Source organism: Salmo trutta, chromosome 2, assembly GCF_901001165.1.
Source record: "Salmo trutta chromosome 2, fSalTru1.1, whole genome shotgun sequence".
Classification (NCBI taxonomy): domain Eukaryota; kingdom Metazoa; phylum Chordata; class Actinopteri; order Salmoniformes; family Salmonidae; genus Salmo; species Salmo trutta.
This window is the reverse complement of record NC_042958.1, coordinates 19788394-19814418: the sequence shown is the minus strand read 5'-3', so window position 1 is coordinate 19814418 and position 26025 is coordinate 19788394. Positions and strand designations below refer to the sequence as shown.

The 26025-nt window shown below is 42.8% G+C and overlaps 1 protein-coding gene across 1 annotated transcript in view; it reads right to left on the bottom strand.

Annotated features, from left to right (window-relative positions):
- Positions 1-26025, bottom strand: part of trpc1 (transient receptor potential cation channel, subfamily C, member 1) — a 42066-nt gene that overhangs the window by 2824 nt on the left and 13217 nt on the right. The window contains exons 5-9 of the mRNA XM_029697737.1: positions 24159-24290; positions 19760-19955; positions 15608-15944; positions 2337-2476; positions 2018-2167 (exon numbers count right to left, since the gene is read on the bottom strand). Of these exons, the coding sequence (XP_029553597.1) occupies positions 2018-2167; positions 2337-2476; positions 15608-15944; positions 19760-19955; positions 24159-24290 (955 nt within the window). The remainder of the gene's footprint in view (positions 1-2017; positions 2168-2336; positions 2477-15607; positions 15945-19759; positions 19956-24158; positions 24291-26025) is intronic.

Genomic DNA, 26025 nt, shown 5'->3' with positions numbered 1-26025 from the left:
AGAGAGAGAAAGAGAGAGCAGCTCCTCCATTAGTATGATTCAATATCTTGTCACATGTGAATCTCCCCAGTGTTTCCCCTATCATCTAGTGCGGTGGGTCCCCTCTTCTCCCTCTGTCCCTCTTAGAAGATGGCTGATTTAGTAGCTGTGGGAGTTCCCTGGTCTCAGCATGATCTGCCTGGCTGTCAGCTAGCCTCTAACCTACTGTACAAACAGAGCAGGAATGTAGGGGATCAGGAGCTCTTAACGCAGACTAGGGGGTACTGACGCAGGAGGGGAGGGGTGGATACACACACACACACACCGACCCTGAAATGTCATCATAGTTAGACACCTACACAGACACACACACCGACCCTGAAATGTCATCAGAGTTAGACACCTACACAGACAACCCAGTTAGACTTTGGCCCTGACGGACCTCACTCTGAAAAAGGGATGATTCATCTGTACCATTCCAACTAGCTCTCTCTCTCTCACACACACACACACACACACACACACACACACACACACACACACACACACACACACACACACACACACACACACACACACACACACACACACACACACACACACACTTTCCAGCTAGGAGGGCCTCTGTGTGGGGTACTTCCTCTATAGAAGAGTGAGTTGGCCTCTCTGGGTAGGATGGAATAACCAGGCAAGTATTCATTACTCCTAACCACACTATAACCACACTACACCGTCAGTCTGTGGTGGGACTACTGACGCAGTGCTTCTGTTTGTGTGTGTGTGAGAGAGAGAGATAGTATTTGTACATACAGAATGCGTGCTCATATGTTAATGTAGGTGGTTGTTCGCGTGGCATGTGTGTACATGTATGTAAATGTGTGTCAGACAATCATTGAGGGGTGTGTCTGCCATTTGAGCATGTGTGTGTAGGTACACACAGCCAGATAATAACTTTTCCATTCGCCCATGCCAGACAGTGATGTCACAGTTCCAGCTTGAGTGCATGTAGATAGATAGATAGATATATAGATATATAGATAGATAGATAGATAGATGATAGATAGATAGATAGATCGATAAAAGAGAGAGAGACAGAGAGCTAAAAGAGGAGAGAAAAAGAGAAAGAGAGAGATATAGAGAGAGTGACTGACAGAGAGAGAGAGTGTGAGAGAGAAAAAAGAGAGAGAGAGAGAGAGAGAGAGAGTGAGAGAGAGAGAGAGAGAGAGAGTGAAGTAAGGTACACTCTTAGAAAAACATTTCCAAAAGGGCTCTGCGGCTGTCCCTATAGAGGGAACCCTTTTTGGATCCAGGTAGAACCCCTCTGTGGAAATGGTTCTACATGGAACCCAAAAGGGTTCTACCTGGAACCTAAATGGGTTCTTCAAAGAGTTCTCCTATAGGGACAGCCAAATAACCCTTTTTGGTTCTAGATAGCACCTTTTGGTATTAGGAATATTATTCCAATCCACAGGAGAGTCCTGCTGTTTGATAGGAAAACCACAACAACCCTTTCACATAATAACAGGACACAGGAAATAGTCCTAGGAGCAAAATTACCTCATCCCTCATTCATAACTGCTCATATTATAATTAATTGCCATATTACCTTATGTCCATAAATCTAGCCAAATTGAATAGAGAAAAAGAGATTCCTGGCCATAGGAAAATAGGAAATACACACACAATGGAGAGAGCTGGGACTTTGATCCTAGCTGGCAGGCTGAGACAGTGAGGGAGAAATTGAAGGTTTCTCTAAAGAAATAAAGTGAGACACCTATTCTATGGCACTACACGAACTCCAGCCGAATATTCAAAACAGACTTTCGGCCCAGTGTTGAGGACGGAGGACAGAGTTGGGACGAGAAACAATGGCAGAATGAATCTATTAATTGGGACGTTCACCAGGGAAAGTTTCCATGTGAGGTGATGATAGAATGATGATGTTGGTGATTGTGCTCCTTCTGCTGCTAGTGGCAGAAGTGATAGCTAATGTACTGTGAGTGTGTGTATGTGTGTGTCTGTTAGTTGGTGCGTGTACCTGCAGTGGGCCCAGTATTGAGCTGGTGGTGTACATGAAGAACAGTCGTAGGTAGCTCAGGACGTTAGCGAAGGCAAACAGCCCCTCAGCCACAAGGATGGGGTGGAAGGCATCCCAGTTTTTCCTCTCTGTGTCCTCCACGTTCTTAAACTGGCACAGAGGAGATCACGTTAGTACACACGCACGCACACACACACACACACACACACACACACACACACACACACACACACACACACACACACACACACACACACACACACACACACACACACACACACACACACACACACACACACACACACACACACAGACACACCTTGCTGTGAGCCACTATCTTGAGGGCGAAGGTGGACAGGTAGAGAGAGTTCATGACGAAGCTCAGCTGATTCCTCGACTCATCCAGGAAGTCCTCCAAGCCCTCGTACCATAGACGCTTCACGTCCGACCACACCATCCCTAGAGGGAAGGAAAGAATTTACCATCACCAAACAGAGTGAAAGGAAAGTACCATAGACCAGGGCTTTTCAAACTGGGGTACGGGACACTCCCACAGCCTCCACAAGGAGGGGGGGCCCACGAGCTCTGGGGGTCCATGCGCCAGTACATTTTTATTTATTTAATAAATCATTTTGACAGTAACCCTCCAAAAGGTAATTCATAAACCTTTTTAATTTCCATATATACTACGAAGCCAAGTGTTGGTTTCCTGGGCTTCAGGAATGTGACTGAAAAAGGTCTTGAAAAGAGAAAAAATGTAACTGAGAAAAAAGTATGCGGATATTGGTGAAGAAATGGCTTGGTCAAGGCTACGACTACGCCAGTGTAATGAGTGGAGATTACTCAGGTGGCTCAGGTGTTCAAACGCTCATATCAAACCGAGAACCTAATGCTTCTGTAGTTCTTTATGAGTTTTAGTTTAGAAAACTATCTCCCCGCAGAAGTGACAGTTACAGGGATGGTAAAAACAGTTTGGTTGCCGTAGCAACCTCAGGGAAACTGGGGAGAAGGGAGTGGTGCTTCAAATACAGCAGATCTGTAACATCTCAGGTGCATGTGACAATAAAACATACACACTGAGTGTACAAAACATTAACGACACCCCCCTTATACCCTCAGAACAGCCTCAATTCGTCGGGACATGGACTCTACAAGGTGTCAAAAGCATTCCACAGGGATGCTGGCCCATGTTGACTCCAATGCTTCCCACAGTTGTTTTAAGTTGACTGGATGTCCTTTGGGTGTTGGACCATTCTTGATACACACAGGAAACTGTTGAGCGTGAAAACCCCAGCAGCATTGCGGTTCTTGACACAAACTGTTGCGCCTGGCACCAACTACCATACCTACCCAGGTCAAAGGTCATGCCAATTCACCTTCTGAATAGCACACATACAGTGCACACTCCATGTCTCAGTTGAGAAAATGTTTTCACACTTTTACAGTGTTAGTTTTATCAGCTTTTGTACAATATGATATAAAACACAAGAAAAACTGAATTTTGACTGCACTGGGCCTTTAAAACTGCAACATTTTCTCTCAGCTCCACGCTAAACTGTGTAGAATTGACCATATTCAATTCACCAAACAGAAAAATGAACAGAGGAATGGGAAAGGCATTTTGTGTTCACCCCGCAAGGTTCTCATTCTTGACATTTTACAATGACTTCCAGACTCAACAGGGAATGCCGTAAGTTATCCCACAGAGAGGCTCAAGGGAATGGTCAGTCTGAGAAATAGAAACCACAGGATTTATGTGTGGAATCTCTACGATCCAGTGAGGTGGGGTTTAGAAGTATTATCCTCCTGCGTGTGGGTGTGTGTGTGTGGGGGAGGGTGGGGGTTCATGAAATAATTTGTATTACAAAACCCTTTCTGGGTCCTAATGGGACCCACTGTCAAGAACATGAATAGGGGAATGCAGGTTTCTGGTGTATCAGGATTTTTCACACCAAATGTACACGTCCGTTGTTTTGGTCAGGGAATCATTGCAGCTTATTAGAATTTGTTTGGGTGATTTCTTTTTTGGTTAGGGTTGTATCTGACCACACACATACAAAGACACAGCTGTTTGTTCACCCACACCTGCCCACAATAACTAGTGGTGGAAAACGTAGTCTAAAGTCATACTGTAGTAAAAGTAAAGATACCTTCATAGAAAATGACTCAAGTAAAAGTGAGTTTAGTGACTCGGCCAGATCAGAGGCAGTAGGGATGACCAAGGATGTTCTCTTGATAAGTGCGTGAACTGGACCATTTTCCTGTCAAAACGTAACAAGTACTTTTGGGTGTCAGGGAAAATGTATGGAGTAAAAAGTACATTCTTTTCTTTAGTAAAAGTTGTACAGACACCACCAAAAACGATTTAAGTAGTACTTTAAAGTATTTTTACTTAAGTACTTTACACCACTGCTAATAACTCATCCGCAACCTCCCGACTATATGTGATAAAGTGAAAATCTGAGGGCCGCACCCAACCCTGACCCGCAAATAATAGAACATGTGCTGTACAGTCAAATATGGGATAATGAATTTTTGACAGGCCTTATAGATAGATCTATGTTTCTGATTATAATTTGCGCAAATTTTGTAGGCTATTAGTTAGTCAACTTGTCTATAATTAGATACATGCAACTTTTCTTCTGTCATTACTTGTTGCCCTAGAAGACTAAATAAACCCTTGCTCACCAGAATAATGGCATACAGTGATAGAATGTACATTCAATCTAGTTGTCATCTGTAAAATTTGTTTTGGCTTTCCTCTTTCTCCCACGCAGAAAATACGTTTAGGGAGAAAATGTAATAACAAAAAAAACTGGAAAGATTTTCCATACAAAATTTCCAAATGACATCAGTTTGACTGGTTTTAAGGAAGTTAAATTAAGTTTGGCTTGGATGTATATTTTATGTGGTTGAAATACTATCAGCTTTTATGATGCTGATTAAGACTGCACCTTTACTGATGGTCCCTAACCACGCATTCATTCCCTCAAGATGCTGAAAGAAGAAATAATATTTCTCTACTCCTGTTCCAGAGTCAAAATGTTATAGGCCTACAGTCAGTGTCCGAATTTCAGGTCCGTGTTCCGTGGACTGGAAAATGTTCCGGGAAGCCTCAGATAATAACATCGATTCTTACGCTGACTCGGTGCGTGAGTTTATTAGGAAGTGCATTGGAGATGTTGTACCCACTGTGACTATTAAAACCTACTCCAACTAGAAACTGTGGATAGATGGCGGCATTCGTGCAAAACTGAAAACGCAAACCACCGCATTAAACCATGGAAAGAGGTCGGGGAATATGGCCGAATATAAACAGTGTCGTTATTCCCTCCGCAAGGCAATCAAACAAGCGAAATGTCGGTATAGGGACAAAATGTAGTCTCAATTCAACAGCCCAGACACGAGACGTATGTGGCAGGGTCAATTATGGACTACAAAAAGAAAACCAGCCATGTCACGGACACCGACGCCTTGCTTCCAGACAAGCTAAACACCTTCTTTGCCCGCTTTGAGGATAATACAGTGCCACTGACGCGGCCCGCTATCAAGGACTGCGCCCCCCCTCTCCTTCTCCGTGGCCGACGTGAGCAAGACATTTAAACATGTTAACCCTCGCAAGGCTGCTGGCCCAGACTAGAGGTCGACCGATAAATCGTAATGGCCGATTAACAATCGGTAATAGGCATTTTTGGACACCGATTGTGGCCGATTACATTGCACTCCACGAGGAGACTACGTGGCAGGCTGACTACCTGTTACGCGAGTGCAGCAAGAAGCCAAGGTAAGTTGCTAGCTAGCATTAAACTTATCTTATAAAAAACAATCAATCTTAACATAATCACACTTTAACTACACATGGTTGATGATATTACTAGTTTATCTAGCTTGTCCTGCATTGCATATAATCAATGCAGTGCCTGTTAATTTCTCATCGAATCACAGCCTACTTAGCCTAACGGGTGATGATTTAACAAGCACATTCGCGAAAAAAGCACTGTCGTTGCACCAATGTGACCTAACCATAAACATCAATGCCTTTCTTTAAAATCAATACACAAGTATATATTTTTAAACCTGCATATTTAGTTAATATTGCCTGCTAGCATGAATTTCTTTTAACTAGGGAAATTGTGTCACTTCTCTTGCGTTCCATGCAAGCAGTCAGGGTATATGCAGCAGTTTGGGCTGCCTGGCTTGTTGCGAACTGTGTGAAGACCATTTATTCCTAACAAAGACCGTAATTAATTTGCCAGAATTGTACATAATTATGACATAACATCGAAGGTTATGCAATGTAACAGCAATATTTAGACTTAGGGATGCCACCCGTTAGATAAAATACGGAACGGTTCCGTATTTCACTGAAAGAATAAACGTTTTGTTTTCGAAATGATAGTTTCTGGATTTTACCATATTAATGACCTAAGGCTCGTATTTCTGTGTGTTATTATGTTATAATGTTATAATTAAGTCTATGACTTGATATTTGATAGAGCAGTCTGACTGAGAGGTGGTGTCATTATTACAAATAAATAAATAAATCGGACGATTAATCGGCATCGGCTTTTTTGGTCCTCCAATAATCGGTATCGGCGGCGAAAAATCATAATCGGTCGCCCTCTAGCCCAGACGGCATCCCTAGCCGCATCCTCAGAGCATGCGCAGACCAGCTGGCTGGTGTGTTTACGGACATATTCAATCGCTCCCTAATGCTGTTCATTGACTACAGCTCAGCATTCAACACCATAGTACCCTCCAAGCTCATCATTAAGCTTAAGGCACTGGGTCTCAACCTGCCCTGCGCAATTGGGTTCTGGACTTTCTGACGGGCCGCCCCCAGATGGTGAAGGTAGGAAACAACATCTCCACTTCGCTGATCCTCAACACTGGGGCCCCATAAGGGTGTGTGCTCAGCCCCCTCCTGTACTCCCTGTTCACCCATGACTGCGTGGCCATGCACGCCTCCAACTCAATCATCAAGCTTGCAGACGACACAACAGTAGTGGACCTGATTACCAACAATGACGAGACAGCCTACAGGGAGGAGGTGAGGGCACTCTGAGTGTGGTGTCAGGAAAACAACCTCTCACTCAACATCAATAAAACAAAGGAAATTATCGTGGACTTCAGGAAACAGCAGAACGAGCACCCCCCTATCCACATCGACGGGACAGTAGTGGAGAAGGTGGAAAGTTTTAAGTTCCTCGGTGTACACATCACGGACAAACTCAAATGGTCCACCCACACAGACACCGTGGTGAAGAAGGCGCAACAGCGCCTCTTCAAACTCAGGAGGCTGAAGAAATGTGCCTTGTCACCTAAAACCCTCACAAACCTTTACAGATGCACAATCGAGAGCATCCTGTTGGGCTGTATCATCGCCTGGTATGGCAACTGCACCGCCCTCAACCACAAGGCTCTCCAGAGGGTAGTGCGGTCTGCCCAACGCATCACCAGGTGCAAACTACCTGCCCTCCAGGACACCTACAGCACCTGATGTCACAGGAAGGCCAAAAAGATCATCAAGGACAACAACCACCTGAGCCACAGCCTGTTCACCCAACTATCATCCAGAAGGCGAGGTCAGTACAGGTGCATCAAAGCTGGGACCGAGAGACTGAAAAACAGCTTCTATCTCAAGACCATCAGACTGTTAAACAGCCATCACTAACATAGAGAGGCTACTGCCAACATACAGACCCAAATCACTGGCCACTTGCCTATGTCACACGGCCATCGCTCATCCATATATTTTATGTACATATTCTTATTCCATCCCTTTACATTTGTGTGTATAAGATAGTTGTTGTGAATTTGTTAGATTACTTGTTAGATATTACTGCATTGTCGGAAGTAGAAGCACAAGCATTTCGCTACACTTGCAAAAACATCTGCTAACCATGTGTATGTGATAAATCAAATTTGATTTGATTTGAGGTAGACTACTATTCCATTTAACTCATCTGAACAGTACAGTTCCCTTGACGTGCCATAGGCTAGTTAAAGTCCTCGCCTTGTGACTATATCACATATACTGTAATATAGCCGGCACTGCTATCATCCACATTTACCACTTCACCAAATTTTCCCCAAACATTAGGCTACTTTTCTGGCCCTCCCTCGCAGCTTTTCTCCTATTGAATTAAACTCTGACAGTGCTCTTTTTGCCTCAGTAGATCAACGTGAACTTTTTCTGCCCAAGTTCCCAAAATCATTTGGCAATTGGCGCATTTGGCAGTTGACATATCTGATTTTGGCGTTAACGTGAGGCATCTGGCTCCTGGGATTAACAGAATGGGAGAAATAGAGAGAGGGATAGAGAGAGGGAGGGATGGAGAGACAGAACAATGGAAATGAAGGGAGGCCATATAATACAACTACTCCCAAGAGACTGGAAGGAGACACACATCTGGAACTAAAAGGGCCAATAAAAACTCTACAAACCCAGTATTCGCCTTAGAATTTCAGCAGTAAGAAAAAACAGTAGTAAGAGTCTTCAGAAACCATACAGAATAGCAGAAAAACATAAGTAATAGGAAACAAGTATCTGTTATTTAACTGCGATGCAGTACTTTATTTACATATGCCTACGCCATGGCCATTTTAATAGTCAAAACTGTTGATGGTTTTCATTAGATTGATCTCGATCTTAATAACGATTTTGATCAATAACTGATTTGATTACATGGAAAAAGGTATCAGCAAACTGTACATAGATGGATGTGCTGGTCTTATTGTATTAGTTAAGGAGTATTCCTCCCTCTAGTGGACTATTTCTGTCTCCTCAAACACCTAAAACCTGTATCCAAACTCCTCTATCCTACAGCCTCTAACAAGATTCCTCTCCAGACAGAAAGGCATGTAGAGTAGTGTACGCTCACTGCCAAGCTACAGAACGAACTAGATAATAGACAAGACATTGTTTATTGACATGATCCGTGAGCCAATAGGACCTGTGTTGTACTTTATTTAATGAATCAAAAGAAACAAGCACGTAGCAACTACAGAACATACTAGAACAACTATATCCATCTCTACCTCTCACTCTCTGTCTATCTCTTTACCCCTCTCTCTCTCTCTCTCTCTCTCTCTCTCTCTCTCTCTTTCTCTCTCTCCTTTCCTCTCCTCTCTTTCTCTCTCTTCTCCTCTACCTCTCTCTTTCTCTCTCTTTCTACTGTGTCTGGTATTGAAACAGACTGATTCTCCAGAGAGCAGTGGGATGCTGGAGAGAGGAGACTAATGTGGGAACACAGGCCATTACACTGATTGGATGATCATGTTAATGTTTTTTTGGGCAGCGGAGAAAGGAGAGAGAGAAAAAAAGAGATTAGGTGAGAGGAGCAGAGCAGAGAGGAGGGGAGTGGAGGGAAAAGGAGGGGAGGGGAGAGAGAGAAGATGAGAGAAGAGGGCAAAGGATGGGGAGGAGCAGAGAGGACAGGAAAGGTGGCTGTCCTGAGAAACCAATAAGTAATTCTACAGTGTCATTGATCTCTCTCTGTGTGTGTGTGTGTGTGTGTGTGTGTGTGTGTGTGTGTGTGTGTGTGTGTGTGTGTGTGTGTGTGTGTGTGTGTGTGTGTGTGTGTGCGTGCGTGCGTGCGTATGTGTGTGAGACCAAAGAGCCATCATTCAGCGTGGTCTGAATATCAAATCAAATAACATTTTATTTGTCACATTCGCCGAATACAACCTTAACGTCAAATGCTTACTTACAAGCCCTTGACCAACAACACAGTCCAAGAAATAGAGTTAAGAAAATGTAATAAATAAACAAAAGTAAAAAATACAATTAAAAGTAACACAATAAAGTAAAAATAACGAGGCTATATACAGGGGTTACCGGTACTGAGTCAATGTTCAGGGGTACAGGTTAGACAAGGTCATTTGAACATGAAGGTAGGGGCAAAGTGACTATGCAAAGTGACTATGCATAGATAATGAACAATGGTTACCGGTACTGAGTCAATGTTCAGGGGTACAGGTTAGACAAGGTCATTTGTACATGCAGGTAGGGGCAAAGTGACTATGCATAGATAATGAACAGCGAGTAGCAGCAGTGTAAAAACTATGTAAATAGTCTGGGTGACCATTTGATTAATTGTTCAGCAGTCTTATGGCTTGGGGGGGTAGAAGCTGTTAAGGAACCTTTTGGACCTAGATTTGGCGCTCTGGTACCGCTTGCCATGCGATAGCAGAGAGAACAGTCTATGACTTGGGTGACTGGAGTCTTCGACAATGTTTTTGGCCTTCCTCTGACACCGCTCGGATGCTGAGCAGTTGCCATACCAGGCGGTGATGGATGCTCTCGATGACGCAGCTGTAAAACTTTGAGAGGATCTGGGGACCCATGCCAAATCTTTTCAGTCTCCCGAGGGGGAAAAGGTGTTGTTGTGCTCTCTTCATGACTGACTTGGTTTGGACCATGATAGTTTGTTGGTGATGTGGACACCAAGGAGCGTGAAACTCTCGACCCGCTCCACTACAGCCCCGTTGATGTGAATGGGTGCGTGTTCGGCCCTCCTTTTCTTGTAGTCCATGATCAGCTCCTTTGTCTTGCTCACGTTGAGGGAGAGGTTGTTGTCCTGGCACCACACTGCCAGGTCTCTGACCTCCTTCCTATAGGATGTCTCATCGTTGTCACTGTTGTGTTGTCAGAAAACGTAATGATGGTGTTGGAGTCGCGCTTGGCCACGCAGTCATGGGTGAACAGGTAGTACAGGAGGGGACTAAGCATGCACTTCGTGTTGAGGATCAGCGTTGCAGATGTGTTGTTGCCTACCCTTACCACCTGGGTGAAAATGTCAGTGAAGACACTTGCCAGTTGGTCCGCGCATGCTCTGAGTAAACGTCCTGGTAATCCATCTGGCCCTGCGGCCTTGTGAATGTTGACCTGTTTAAAGGTCTTGCTCACATCGGCTACGGTGATCGTGATCACACAGTCATCAGGAACAGTGGTGCTCTCATGCATGCTTCAGTGTTGCTTGCCTTGTACCAAGCATAAAAGGCATTTAGCCCGTCTGCTAGGCTCGCGCCACTGGGCAGCTCCCAGCTGGGTTTCCCTTTGTAGTATGTAATAGTTTGCACGCCCTGCCACACCCGATGAGCGTCAGAGCCTGTGTAGTAGGATTCAATCTTAGTCCTGTATTAACGCTTTGCCTCTTTGATGGTTCGTCTGCGGGCATAATGGGATTTCTTATAAGCTCTAGCCTTTAGCTTGGTGCGGATGTTGCATGTAATGCATGGCTTCTGGTTGGGATATGTACGTACGGTCACTGTGGGGACGACGTTGTCGATGCACTTATTGATGAAGTATATTGTTGGTATACTCCGCAATGCTATTGGATGAATCCTGTAACATATTTCAGTCTGTGCTAGCAAAACAGTCCTGTAGCTTAGCATCCGCGTCATCTGACCACTTCTGTATTGAGCGAGTCACTGGTACTTCCTGCTTTATTTTTTGTTGTAAGCAGGAATCAGGAGGATACAATTATGGTTAGATTTGCCAAATGGACGACAAGGGAGAGTTTTGTATGCATCTCTGTGTGTGGAGTAAAGGTGGTCTAGAGTTTTTTTCCTGTGGTTGCACATGTGACATGCTGGTAGAAATTAGGTAAAATGGATTTAAGTTCGCCTGCATTAAATTCCCAGGCCACTAGGAGCGCCGTTTCTGGATGAGCATTTTCTTGTTTGTTTATGGCCTTTTACAGCTCGTTGAGTGTGTTCTTAGTGCCAGCATCGGTTTGTGGTGGTAAGTAGACAGCTTTGAAAAATATAGATGAAAACTCTTGGTAGATAGTGTGGTCTACAGCTTATCATGAGGTATTCTACCTCAGGTGAGCAATACCTCGAGACTTTCTTAATATTAGACATCGCACCCCAGCTGTTATTGACAAATAGACACACACCCCCATCCCTCATCTTACCAGACGGAGCTGCTCTGTCCTGCCGATGCACGGAGAAGCCAGCCTACTGTATATTATCCGTGTCGTCATTCAGCCATGACTCGGTGAAACATAAGATATTTCAGTTTTTAATGTCCCATTTGTAGGATAGTCTCGAACGGGGATCATCAAGTTTATTCTCCAGTGATTTCACGTTGGCCAATGGAACAGATGGTAGAGGTGGGTTACCCACTCACCGACAAATTCTCACAAAGGATCCTGATCTCCGCCACCTGTATTTCCGTCTTTTCTTCACATGAATGATGAGGATTTGGACCTGGTCTTGGAGAAGCAGTACATTCTTTGCGTCGCTCATTAAAGAAAAAATGTTTGTCCAGTTCGAGGTGCATAATGTTCTGATGTCCAGAAGCTCTTTTCGGTCATAAGAGACGGTAGTAGCAACATATTGTACAAAATACGTTACAAACAATGCAGAAAAACACACAAAATAGCAAAGTTGGTTAGGAGCCCTTAAAATGGCAGCCATCCCCTCAGGTGCCATTATCATGATAGCAGACTGATATAGATTGTTACAGTACCAGAGCACAGAAAGGGTGGTATAGAGAGGACATGCTGCGTCTTGGGTTACTAACTGCACAGCTACTGTACATATTCTAGTCTGGTCTGGTCTTGTCTGGTCTATGCTAATCAATGCATTGCGTTGCTATTCTCTACTATTTAATTTGATTAAATTATCTTCTACAGAGCATCTGTTGTGGACTAACCAAAGACAGTGTGACCTTAAACTCTATCATCACAGAAGGAGGGCAGGAAATTATACAGGAAGTTATACTCTAGTCTGGTTTTAGCCCAATGAGAAGTCAGGAAGTCCTGCTTGCTCAACTCCACCAATGAGGACTGACCTTTAGTTTTTTTCTGGAATTGAGCCAATGCCATACATCAACTGTATTTTTATGCTGTTACATACAGTGCCTTCAGAGAGTATTCATATCCCTTCACTTATTCCACCTTTTGTTGTGTTGAAGCCTGAATTCAAAATGTATATTTCTTCTCACCCATCTACACATAATACACCATATTGACAAAGTGAAAACATGTTTTTAGAAATGTTTGCAAACGTATTGAAAATTAAATCCAGAAATATCTAATTTATATAAGTATTCACACTCCTGAGTCTATACATGTTAGAATCACCGTTGGCAGCGATTACAGCTGTGAGTCTTTCTAGGAAAAATCTCTAAGAGCTTTGCACACCTGGATTGTACAATGTTTGCCCATTATTCTTCAAAAAGTTATTCAAACTCTGTCATATTGGTTGTTGCTCATTGCTAGACAACCATTTTCAAGTCATGCCATAGATTTTTCAAGCAGATTTAAGCCACTCAGGAACATTCACTGTCTTCTTGGTAAGCAACTCCAGTGTAGATTTGGCCTTGTGTTTTAGGTTATTGTCCTGCTGAAAGGTGAATTCATCTCCCAGTGTCTGGTGGAAAGCAGACTGAACCAGGTTTTCCTCTAGGATTTTGCCTGTGCCTAGTTCCATTCAGTTTCCTTTTTATCCTGAAAAACTCCCCAGTCCTTAATGATTACAAGCATACCCATAACATGATGCAGCTCTCACCATGCTTGAAAATATGAAGAGTGGTACTCAGTGATGTTTTATGTTGGATTTGCCGCAAAACATAACACTTTGTATTCAGGACAAAAGTTAATTGCTTTGCAACATTATTGCAGTATTACTTTAGTGCCAGAACAGGACGCTTTTGTCTTTTCACTCTGTCAATTAGTTTAGTATTGTGGAGTAACTACAATGTTGTTGATCCATCCTCAGTTTTCTTGCATCACAGCCATTAAACTCTGTAACGGTTTTAAAGTCACCATTAGCCTCATGGTGAAATCTCTGAGCGGTTTCCTTCCTCTCCAGCAACTGAGTTAGGAAGGACACCTGCATCAATGTAGGGATTGGGTGAAATGATACACCATCCAAAAATGTAATGAATAACTTCACCATGCTCAAAGGGATATTCAATGCCTGCTTTATATTTTATTTTTACCCATCTACTAACAGGTGCCCCTCTTTGAGAGGCATTGGAAAACCTCCCTGGTCTTTGTGGTTGAATCTGTGTTTGAAATTCACTACTTGACTGAGAGACCTTACAGCCAATTGTTTGTGTGGGGTACAGAGATGAGCTAGACATTCAAAAATCATGTTAAACACAATACATTTTTTTTTAAATATTTTTTTTAAATGTATTTGTTATTATACATAGAGTGAGTCCATGCAACTTATTATGTGACTTGTTAATCAAATTTTAACTACTGAACTTATTTAGGCTTGCCATAACAAAAGCATTTCAGATTTCAATTTTTTATACATATTTTTCAATATAATTCCACTTTGACATTATGGGGTATTGTGTGTAGGCCAGCGAGAGAACAATCTCAATTGAATCCATCTGAAATTCAGACTGTAACAAATGTAACAACAAAATGTGGAAAAAGTTTGTGAGTACTTTCTGATGGCCCTGTAAATGATCTCTTACCTGTGCCTGAGGCTAGCAGGTAACACTGTCGCCCGCAGCACATACACGTTACCCCTCATCTATGTCTGTCACAATAAAATGAAAATACACCCCAGAAATATACAATGGGGTCCAAAATTATTAAAATACTGACCTTTATTTTATGCTCCAAATTGTATTTTATACTAATACAATTGCTCAGAGAAAGAGATTTTGTTTAACAAGTAATATTTTTCTTCTCAAAAAGGTATTGTATAAATAAAGTAGCCAAGAGTTTAGTATTTGGTCCCATATTCTTAGAATGCAATGACTACATCAAGCTTGTTGGATGCATTTTCAGTTAGTTTTGGTTGTGTTTCAGATCATTTTGTGGCCAATACAAATTAATGGTATATAATGTATTGTGTCACTACGGAGTCATAATGACATAGAAAAATAGAGGGTCAAAGATCATAACCCCCCAAAAATGCTAACCTCCCCTGTTATTGTTAATGGTGAGAGGTAAGCAAGTCTTGGGGGTTTGATCTTTGACCCTCTGTAACTTTCTCACTCATCATTAGTCACGATTCATTCAGGATTATCCGTAATCATGGTAGCATCCACATTAATGTAGAAGTCTTTAGAAACATATTATATTCTTATTTACAATAAAGTGACTCCAGAATGACATAATACATTATTTACCATTAATTTCTATTGCGCACAAATTAATCTGAAACACAACCAAAACGAACTGACAAATGCAGTCCCAAGCTTGACGTAGTCATTGCGTGCTAGGAATATGGGACCAAATGCAAAAAATTGGACCACTTTATTTATAAGAATCTTTAAGAGTGTCAAAAATTGTATTGCTCATTATTGCTCATCTTTATCAAGGGTGTCAATAATTTCGGACCCCACTGTATATTTAAAATGATGATCCAGGGAGAGGACAGGAGAGGACTGGACAGGATAGGAGGTGAGAGGACAGGAGAGGAGAGGAGGGGACAGGAGAGGAGGGGAGGGGACAGGCCAGGCCAGGAGAGGAGGGGAGAGGACAGGATAGAAGGGTATAGGACAGGATAGGAGGGGAGTGTACAGGAGAAGAGGGGAGAGGAGCGAAGGGGAGGAGAGGGGAAGGGGAGAGGACAGTAGAGGAGGGGAGAGGAGATGGAAGGACGTCTCACCTATGATCCAGAGTATGAGCAGGTAGTCAATCATCTCCAGGGCAGGGCCCATGGTGTTCTTCTTACCCTCGTTGTACACCAGAGAGTACAGGTTGATGAGCAGGAGGAAGGTGAAGTAGGAGGCACTGTGTATGATGAACTTGACGAAGGGCGTGTGGATGATATGGCCCACGCGGGAGCGCGGCACCACCAGGTAGCACAGGGAGAGCAGCGGCCACAGCACCGCCACGCTCAGTACCGTGGACATCTTCAGACACGTGTGTTTACGCCGGTAGCTGGCCGTCTCGCCGAACCAGACTGTGTTGAGGAACTGCTGGCAGTTGGACTGGGCCACAAACTGGAGGGGTGGGGAGGAGGTGGTGCCATGCAGGGACAGTAGGAGGCGCCACAGAACAATGACGTGGATGGAGATGTAGGAGTCAACAGGGAAACAAAGAGAGAAGAAGTAAAGGGTTATTCAGAATGGTAATTCATTCCAGAATACGGTACATGCACATTGTCAACAGTGTGCTTGTTTATCACGTGTCTTGCCTCGGATTTGTTTTCTGTGGAAAAGAAATGGTCTTTATGGTTTGTTCCCAGTCATAACAAACTGTACTAATGTTATCCTCTGTGATCACATACCACCACTGACACAAAACAGAAATAGGAGGCATGTTTATCAAACACAGATTCAGTCAAGGCTATGAAGAGAAACTGGTTAGGGCTCTGATGCACAAGTTCTCTCTCTCTCCATCTCTCTCTCTCTCTTTCTCTATCCCTCTTTCTTTCTCTCTTCCAGGTTCTGGTACTAGAGGAGCTCTTATTAGCATCATTTCTCAATGTGAGACAGAATGGTAGCAGCATGCTCGAGCCTCACTGTGATATAAAGTATAGTCCAAACACAACCTGCCAGGCTGAGCAAGCCCAGTTATAAATAAAAGAACAGCTTCAAACATCCACCCTCATAACAGTGTGTCTCTGCCTCTCTGTCTCTGCTCTGGTCTGAGCTGGTCCTGTCCTTGGTTGGATGTAGCCTGGAGAAACCATAGCTAAATCAGGGTCATATTTCCACCAGACAACTACAGGAAAAACAGATGTTGTGGACTTCACGTTTTATGTATAATGAATAATCATCATAATTCACTATAATCACCCTCTTTACCTAGCAGTCTGCTATTGTCTGTGTAGGCTACAATAAAACAATCCAAACAGTTCACATGATGTATGTTCTGTATATATAGAAATATAAATGATGCCTGCTATCAATCCAGTGCTTTCAACTGTCAACCATTTCCACCTATTCATCATGTTTTATTTGTTTAGCCTAGCGCTGTATGCTAATACATTTGAGAGAGTGGTCCCTCCCTCCCTCACCTCTTTCTGCTTCTATTTGATGGACACTTTGAGCCTCTTATGTCAAGTGTTATTGAAGCGTTGTGGTTGCAGGTTCACTTGGCACATCTAAAACTTTTTCTTTAGGGGAGTTTCTATAGGCCACCAAGTGCTAACGGTCAGTATCTAAATAATATGTGTGAAATACTTGATAGTGTATGTGATGTAAAAAGAGAGGTCTACTTTCTTGGGAACCTGAATATTGACTGGTTTTCATCAAGCTGTCCGCACAAGTGGAATCTTCTCACTGTAACCAGTGCCTGTAATCTGGTTCAGGATATTAATCAACCTACCATGGTGTTAACAAACACTACAGGAACAAGATAATTCACATAATATATCGATCACATTTTATTTGTATTTATTTTTTCCCTTTTTCTCCCAAATTTCGTGGTAACCAATTGGTAGTTGCAGTCTTGTATAATCGTTGCAACTCCCGTACGAACTTTGGAGAGGATAAGGTCGAGAGCCACGCGTCCTCCTAAACACGACCCAACCAAGCCGCACTGCTTCTTGACACAATGCCCGTTTAACCCGGAAGCCAGCCGCACCACTGTGTACACTTGGCGATTGTGTCAGCGTGCATTGTGCCCGGCCCACCACAGGAGTCGCTAAAGCGCAATGGGACAAGAACATCCCTGCCAGGCCAAACCCTCCCATAACCCAGACGACGCTGGGCCAATTGTGCACCGCGCCATGGGTCTCCCGGCCGCGGCAGGCTGTGACAGAGCCTGGACTCGAACCAGGATCTCTACCGGCACAGCTAGCAACTGTGATGCAGTGCCTTAGACCACTGCACCACTCAGGAGGCCACATTGATCACATTTTTACTAATACTGTAGAACTTTGTTCTAAAGCTGCATCCGTACCCATTGGATGTAGTGATCACAATACAGGAAATGCCAACAACGAACAGTGAGCCATCGTACTCATGCATAAAAAAACGAATGAAAGAAAAGCATTGTAAGTTTGAATTTTGTAAAGTTAGTGTGGGAGAGTTGGAAAAATTATTGTAATCGATCAATAATGACAAACCTCCTGGCATTGACAACTTAGATGGAAAGCTACTGAGGATGGTAGCTGACTCTATAGCCACTCCTATCTGTCATATCTTTAATCTGAGCCTAGAGGAAAGTCTTTGTCCTCAGGCCTGGAGGGAAGCCAAAGTAATTCCACTACCCAAGAGTGGTAAAGCGGCCTTTGCTGGTTCTAACAGCAGACCTATAAGCTTGCTGCCAGCTCTTAACACTGTTGGAAAAAATTGTGTGTGCTATTTCTCTGTCAAAAAAATTAACTACAGACTTTCAGCATGCTTATAGAGAAGGGCACACAACATGTACTGCACTGACACATGATTGGTGTAAAGAAATTGGTAATAAGAAGATTGTGGGAGCTGTACTATTAGATTTCAGTGCAGCCTTTGATATTATTGACCATAACCTGTTCTTGAAAAAATGTATGTGCCATATCGTGGATTCAGAGCTATCTATCTAATAGAACTCAAAGGGTTTTCTTTAATGGTAGCTTCCCTAATGTCAAACATGTAAAGTGTGGTGTACCGCAGGGCAGCTCTCTACGTCCTCTACTCTTTTCTATTTTTACCAATGACCTGCCACTGGCATTAAACAAAGCATGTGTATCCATGTATGCTGATGATTCAACCATATACGCATCAGCAACCACAGCTAATGAAGTCACTGAAACCCTTAACAAAGAGTTGCAGTCTGTTTTGGAATGTGTGGCCAGTAATAAACTGTTCCTGAACATCTCTAAAACTAAGAGCATTGTATTTGGTACAAATCCTTCCCTAAGTTCTAGACCTCAGCTGAATTGGTAATGAATGTTGTGGCTGTTGAACAAGTTGAAGAGAATAAATTACTTGGTGTTACCTTAGATTGTAAACTGTCATGGTCAAAACATATAGATTCAATAGCTGTAAAGATGGGGAGAGGTATGCCCGTAATAAAGAAATGCTCTGCTTTTTGACACCTCACTCCAAAAAGCAAGTTCTGCAGGCTCTAGTTTTGTTTTATCTTGATTATTGTCCAGTCGTGTGGTTGAGTGCTGCAAGGAAAGACCTAGTTAAGCTGCAGCTGGCCCAGAACCAAGCGGCACGTCTTGCTCTTCATTGTAATAAGAGGGCTGGTATAAATACTATGCATGCCAGTCTCTCTTGGCTAAGAGTTGAGGAGAGAATGACTGCATCACTTCTTCTTTTTATAAGAAACATTAATGTGTTGAAAATCCAACATTTTTGCATAGTCAACTTACACACAGCTCTGACACACACGCTTACCCCACCAGACATGCCACCAGGGGTCTTTTCACAGTACCTAAATCCAGAACAAATTCAAGAAAGTGTACAGTATTAAATAGAGCCTTTAACTCCGTTCCATCTCATATTGCTCAAATAAACAGCAAACCTGCTTTCAAAAAACATATGAAGCAACACCTCACGGCACAACGCCTCTCCCCTATTTGACCTAGATAGTTTGTGTGTATGTATTGATATGTAGGCTACGTGTGCCTACATATCTGTCCTTGAGCTGCTGTTGTCTATTAATGTTCTGTATTATGTAATGTTTCATGTTTTGTGTGGACCGCAGGAAGAGTAGCTGCTGCTTTTGCAACAGTTCATGGGGATCCTAATAAAATACCAAATACCTAGGGTTGCAAAATTCCCAGGTCTGGGAATCCTCCAAGGAAGGCTTTCTGGAATTTTTTAAAAAAATTACTGGAGCATACTGGTACTTGATGGCCAGTTATTTTGAGTCTCACCTCTTTCTGGTTGTACTTGATAGCTAGTTTGAGTCGGCTGAGGTTCATGCGTTCCTCCATCAGGCCTCTCTTGTCCACTGTGTCCTCATTGGCCATGTGGTTGAGGATCACCTCCAGTTCTCTGGAGTTACGTGCCTGGGCCAGGAGATCCTTAGCAAACATCTTACACTGCTTAGCCAGCTCCTCATAGTCATTCCTGGAACCATGAAGAGGAGAGCAGAGGAAAGTGGGAAGAGGAGAGGAAGAAGAGGGGGAAGAGGAGAGCAGAGGAAAGAGGAGGGAGAAGAGGAGGGGAGAGAGGGAAGAGGAGAGGGGGAAGCGGGGGAAGAGGAGAGCAGAGGTGGAAGAGGGGAGAGGGGGAAGAGGAGAGGAGAGTGGGAAGAGGAGAGGAGGGGAGAGGGGGAAGAGGAGAGGAGAAGGGCAAGAGGATGAGGAGTGGGAAGGAGAAGGGAGGAGGAGATGAGAGAAGAGGAGAAAGACATAGCAGCTCTTTCAGTAGTTCCAACTAAACTACTGAAAGAGCTGCTTCCTGTGCTTGGCCCTCCTATGTTGAACATAATAAACGGCTCTCTATCCACCGGATGTGTACCAAACTCACTAAAAGTGGCAGTAATAAAGCCTGTCTTGAAAAAGCCAAACCTTGACCCAGAAAATATAAAAAACTATCGGCCTATAGCGAATCTCCCATTCCTCTCAATTATTTTTGAAAAAGCTGTTGCGCAGCAACTCACTGCCTTCCTGAAGACAAAACAATGTATACGAAACACTTCAGTCTGGTTTTAGACCCCATCATAGCACTGAGACTGCATTTGTGAAGGTTGTAAATTACTTTTTATTGGCGTCAGACCGAGGCTCTGCATCTGTCCTCGTGCTCCTAGACCTTAGTGCTGCTTTTGATACTATCGATCACCACACCACAAAACAGAGATGCTTGTTCTAGGTCCCAAGAAACAAAGAGATCTTCTGTTGAATCTGACAATTAATCTTGATGGTTGTACAGTCGTCTCAAATAATACTGTGAAAGACCTTGGCGTTACTCTGGACCCTGATCTCTCTTTTGACAAACATATCAAGACTGTTTCAAGGACAGCTTTTTCCCATCTACATAACATTGCTAAAATTAGAAACTTTCTGTCCAAAAATTAAGCAGAAAAATGTATCCATGCTTTTGTCACTTCTAGGTTAGACTCCTACAATGCTCTACTTTCCGGCTACCCGGATAAAGCACTAAATAAACTTCAGTTAGTGCTAAACACGGCTGCTAGAATCTTGACCAGAACCAATGAATGTGATCATATTACTCCAGTGCTAGCCTCTCTACACTGGCTTCCTGTTAAGGCTAGGGCTGATTTCAAGGTTTTACTGCTAACCTACAAAGCATTACATGGGCTTGCTCCTACCTATCTTTCCGATTTGGTCCTGCCATACATACCTACACGTACGCTACGGTCACAAGACGCAGGTCTCCTAACTGTCCCTAGAATTTCTAAGCAAACAGCTGGAGGCAAGGCTTTCTCCTATAGAGCTCAATTTTTATGGAATGGTCTGCCTACCCATGTGAGAGACGCAGACTCGGTCTCAACTTTTAAGTCTTTATTGAAGACTCATCTCTTCAGTATGTCCTATGATTGAGTGTAGTCTGGCCCAGGAGTGTGAAGGTGAATGGAAAGACACTGGAGCAACGAACCGCCCTTGCTGTCTCTGCCTGGCCGGTTCCCCTCTCTCCACTGGGATTGTCTGCCTCTAACCCTATTACAGGGGCTGAGTCACTGGCTTACTGGTGCTCTTCCATGCCGTCACTTGAGTGGGTTGAGTCACTGACGTGATCTTCCTGTCTGGGTTGGCGCCCCCCCCTTGGGTTGTGCCGTGGTGGAGATCTTTGTGGGCTATACTCGGCCTTGTCTCAGGATGTTAAGTTGGTGGTTGAAGATATCCCTCTAGTGGTGTGGGGGCTGTGCTTGCTTGGCAAAGTGGGTGGGGTTATATCCTGCCTGTTTGGCCCTGTCCAGGGGTATCGTCAGACAGGGCCACAGTGTCTCCCGACCGCTCCTGTCTCAGCCTCCAGTATTTATGCCGCAGTAGTTTATGTGTTGGGGGGCTAGGGTCAGTCTGTTATACAGTGGCGGTTCTAGACCATTTGAAGCTGGGGCCAGTTGTACTATTAGAGGGGCCAGTTACATTAGACGTTATTGTTGTCATATCGTTTTCTTCACTGCATTAGCAGGCAAAAGACCATGTTCATAATCATTAGTGTTCCGTGTTGCCACTGTCTAATAACGGATGTAAAAAAAGAACGATAGCAAAAATTAGTTAAGTAAAAATCATTTCATACTCCACATTTAGGGGGGCCACAAGGGGGTCCAAAATTGTTGTCACAGGGGCATCTATGAACTGCTGGTCATCTGTGAACATTTGAACATCTTGGCCATGTTCTGTTATAATCTCCACCCGGCACAGCCAGATGAGGACTGGCCACCCCTCATAGCCTGGTTCCTCTCTAGGTTTCTTCCTAGGTTCTGGCCTTTCTAGGGAGTTTTTCCTAACCACCGTGATTCTACGCCTGCATTGTTTGCTGTTTGGGGTTTTAAACTGGGTTTCTGTACAGCACTTTGAGATATCAGCTGATGTAAGAAGGGCTTTATAAATACATTTGATTTGATTTGAAGATGATGAAGAGGAAGAAAATGAAGAAAAGGAGGAAGAGTGGGTGTAAAAAACACACAGAATGAGTAAAACAGCTTAAAGTTGAAATTCGTAGCTGCAAAACTGCTATGTCCGTTTGGGAAATTACAAATACAGTTTTTTCCCTCTGACGTCATTGCAGGTGTGACTTTTTTTAGCACAATGCTGGATGCTCCTCTCCTCTGTTTCATTAACAAAACAAAAACAATAACAAAGGTGCTCGTGTGAACAGTGGCGCTGTTTCCCCCTTTACGTATTCCAGCTTTAAGTAATATCATTTCATTGAATTTATTTTGCCAGGATAGTCCAATCAGTAACACCTGTCAGTCTTTTAGCTTCAATTAATTGAGAAACTAGTAGCTATGCAGAGTGGAATCTGAAAGATCCCTTGTACCAATACAGCCAGCCATAAACCAGTCATAGGACAGAAACACAGCAAGCCCTTATAGAAGGCTATAGAAGGCAGTAGTAGGAAAAGTACACAATTATCATACTCACCCAGTAATATACTACTTCATTAAAAGTCTAAATGTGTTTGGTTTTAAATATACCGAAGTATCAAAAGTAAATGTAATTTCTAAAATAAATAAATAATTTCAAATTCCTTATTTTAAGCAAACCAGACGGCACATATTTATTTTGTATTTACTGATAGCCGGGGACACACTCCAACATCATTTACAACTAAAGCATTTGTGTTTAGTGAGTCTGCCAGATCAGAAGCAGTCGGGATGACCAGGGATGTTATATTAATAAGTGCGTGGATTGTACCATTTTCCTGTCCTGCTAAGCATTCAAAATGTAACGAGTACTTTTGGGAGTCAGGGATGGAGTATGGAGTAAAAAGTACATTATTTTCTTTAGGAATGTAGTGAATTAAAAGTCAAAGATGTAGTGAATTAAAAGTCAATATCAATAGTAAACTACAGATACCCCCAAAACGACTTAAGTAGTGTCACTTCCTGACCATAGAAAGCTCTTATTTTCTATGATAGAGTAGGTCAGGGCGTGACTGGGGGTTTTTCTAGTTATTATTTTCTATGTGGGGTTCTAGTTTAGTTTTTCTATGTTTGGGTGATTTGTATGATTCCCAATTAGAGGCAGTTGGTAATCGTTGTCTCTAATTGGGGATCATACTTAAGTTGTTTTTTACTTGTGGGTTATGGGATATTGTTTATGTGTAGTTGCTTTGTAGTCACGGTTCGTTTATTCTTTATTTGTTTTGTATTCTTCGAAAGTTTCACTTTCTAATAAATTATGTGGAATGCTACTCACGCTGCGCCTTGGTCCGATCATTATTATGACAAGTGGTACTTACTTTAAAGTATTTTTACTTAAGTACTTTACACCACTGATGGAAGGAAGCCTTTGAGCAGGGTTCCCCAATTGGCAACCCCCCAATCTTCATTGTTGGACATAAAAGACTAAAAAAACACCAAGAAATCAGCTCCAAGTGATTTTAATTTTTGAAATCTGTTCCAATGTATTCTCACGCATAATAGAGAGACTTGCATGTGTTTGTATACAAATGTAAGGAAGGTTTGAAATCAAATATCTCTTTAGGCTTCTTGCGGCCCCCCGACCATCCGATTAAGATATATTAAGATATATTATTTTAAGTTGATGATCCCTGCCTTTGAGTGTCCTGCTAGAAGCTCTCAGCTGAACTCTACCACAAGGATATTTGTGTGTGTGTGTGTGTGTGTGTGTGGCGTACCTGAACTCCACCTCGACCAGGCTGAGCTCCCTGAGGTCAGCACTCAGCTCAAAGGCCCTGAGGATGGGGTCCTCCTCGGTCAGCATAATCAGAGACGGGCTGGCCAGGCACCTGTAGATGTCCAGACGAAACCTGGGGGGTGGGGTGGGGGAGCCAGGGAGGGAGGGGGGTGAGAGGAGGTTGAGGTAAGGAGGGAGGGTTGTGGGAGAAGGAGGTAGGAAGGGAATGAAAGATGAAGAAAAGGAGAAAGGAAGGAGAAAGGGAGAAAGAAAGCAAGTGGGAGGGAAGGGTAGGTGGAGGGAGGAAGGGAGAGAGAGAGAGAGAGAGAGAGAAGACGAGAGTCACAAAGCTGTTTCTAAAAGTTTACATCATTTGACTTCTTGTTCCTTGTTCTGTATCTATTTAAAACGTATTCCCATCGACATGCTGTTGTGATCTGTGTGCTTATTCACAGTGGCTGTGTGGGAGGCCTCTGTCATACAGTTAGAATATAAACACCAAGCAGAACATAGCATTGATTCCTGCCAATACTTCTAAACAGAAACCCAGAAATTGTCCTATTGCTTCAAAGATAAGAGTGCTAAGTTTTTCCTAATGTCTGTGAAAGACAAGTCATCCAGCTCTGGTCAGTGGAGTCAGTCATTGTGTCCAAAATGGAGGGTTGGGTAGGTTACTTTCTAAATGCAGTCCATTAGTTACTAGTTACCTATCCAAAAGTGTAATCAGTAACGTAACTTTTGGATTACCCAAACTCAGTAATTTAATCTGATTACTTTCAGTTACTTCTAGATTATTTTCTCCTTCAGAGGCGCAAAGTAGCATTTTTCATCATTAATCTTGTTCTGGAGGCAGCTCTGCAGAGTTTTAAACCTAACCTTAACTCTAACATTAACCACACTGCCAACCCATAATGCCTTACCTTATCTTAAATTAAGACCAAAAAGCAACATTTTCTTTTCATACATTTTTACAATATTGACAATTTTGACTCTGAAGCTGGCCCATCTAGAAGAAACTTCTCAGTTCTGAATCAAGGACAAGACTCGTCCCAATAAGTGTCAACCTGTATAAAAGGCATTAGAAGAAGACAAAAATGAATATTACCAATTGAATGACATCCATTGCAGGATAAATCTATGTTAGAGTTTACATAGTTGGTCATAAATGGATGTTGCATTTTACTTTAAGGTTTGGTTATGTAGGCTTCTTCTAACCCATCGCTCTCTACTACAGATAATAATACGATTAGGTTTTATTAAAATAAAAAAACAATCTTTAAGATTTCCAGTCATTCCAATTAATTTAATACCCATTGATCTTCAAAAGTAGGACTTGGAAATATGGAAATATAGATAAGCCAAATTGTTTAACCTGAGCGTAACCCTAAAAGTAAGGACTAATTAGCCTACCTTGTTTTTTATGATTTTGTTGTCACGGAAGAGTGATTGGGCTCATTGATTTGAGTTGAAAAAGAAATGCTGCTCTCAGAATGGCATGCCTTGAATACAGAGGTTTTTGCATGTGAAAAATATTTGCCATATGCTGCATTTGCTATAAAGGCCTACTATTTACATTTTTGTTGGTGACACTTTGATATCTTGATAATTTGCAGCTGTCTAAGTCTATCAAAAGTCTGCGAGTTTGAGCATGTGTCTGTTAGGCCAATGGATTTTTTTTTTAATCAGCACTTGATTGAAGAATAAAAGCTCCACTCGTGGTCTTCTTAAATTAAACTAGTTTTTGACAGTATGGAGCACAATACCAAGGTGGAGTTTAGAAGGGAGGAACTTTTATTCCATAGGCTGGGATCCGCACTATGCGGCTGTTGCAAAACATTTCTTAATGTAAGTGAACGGAATGAAAAGGG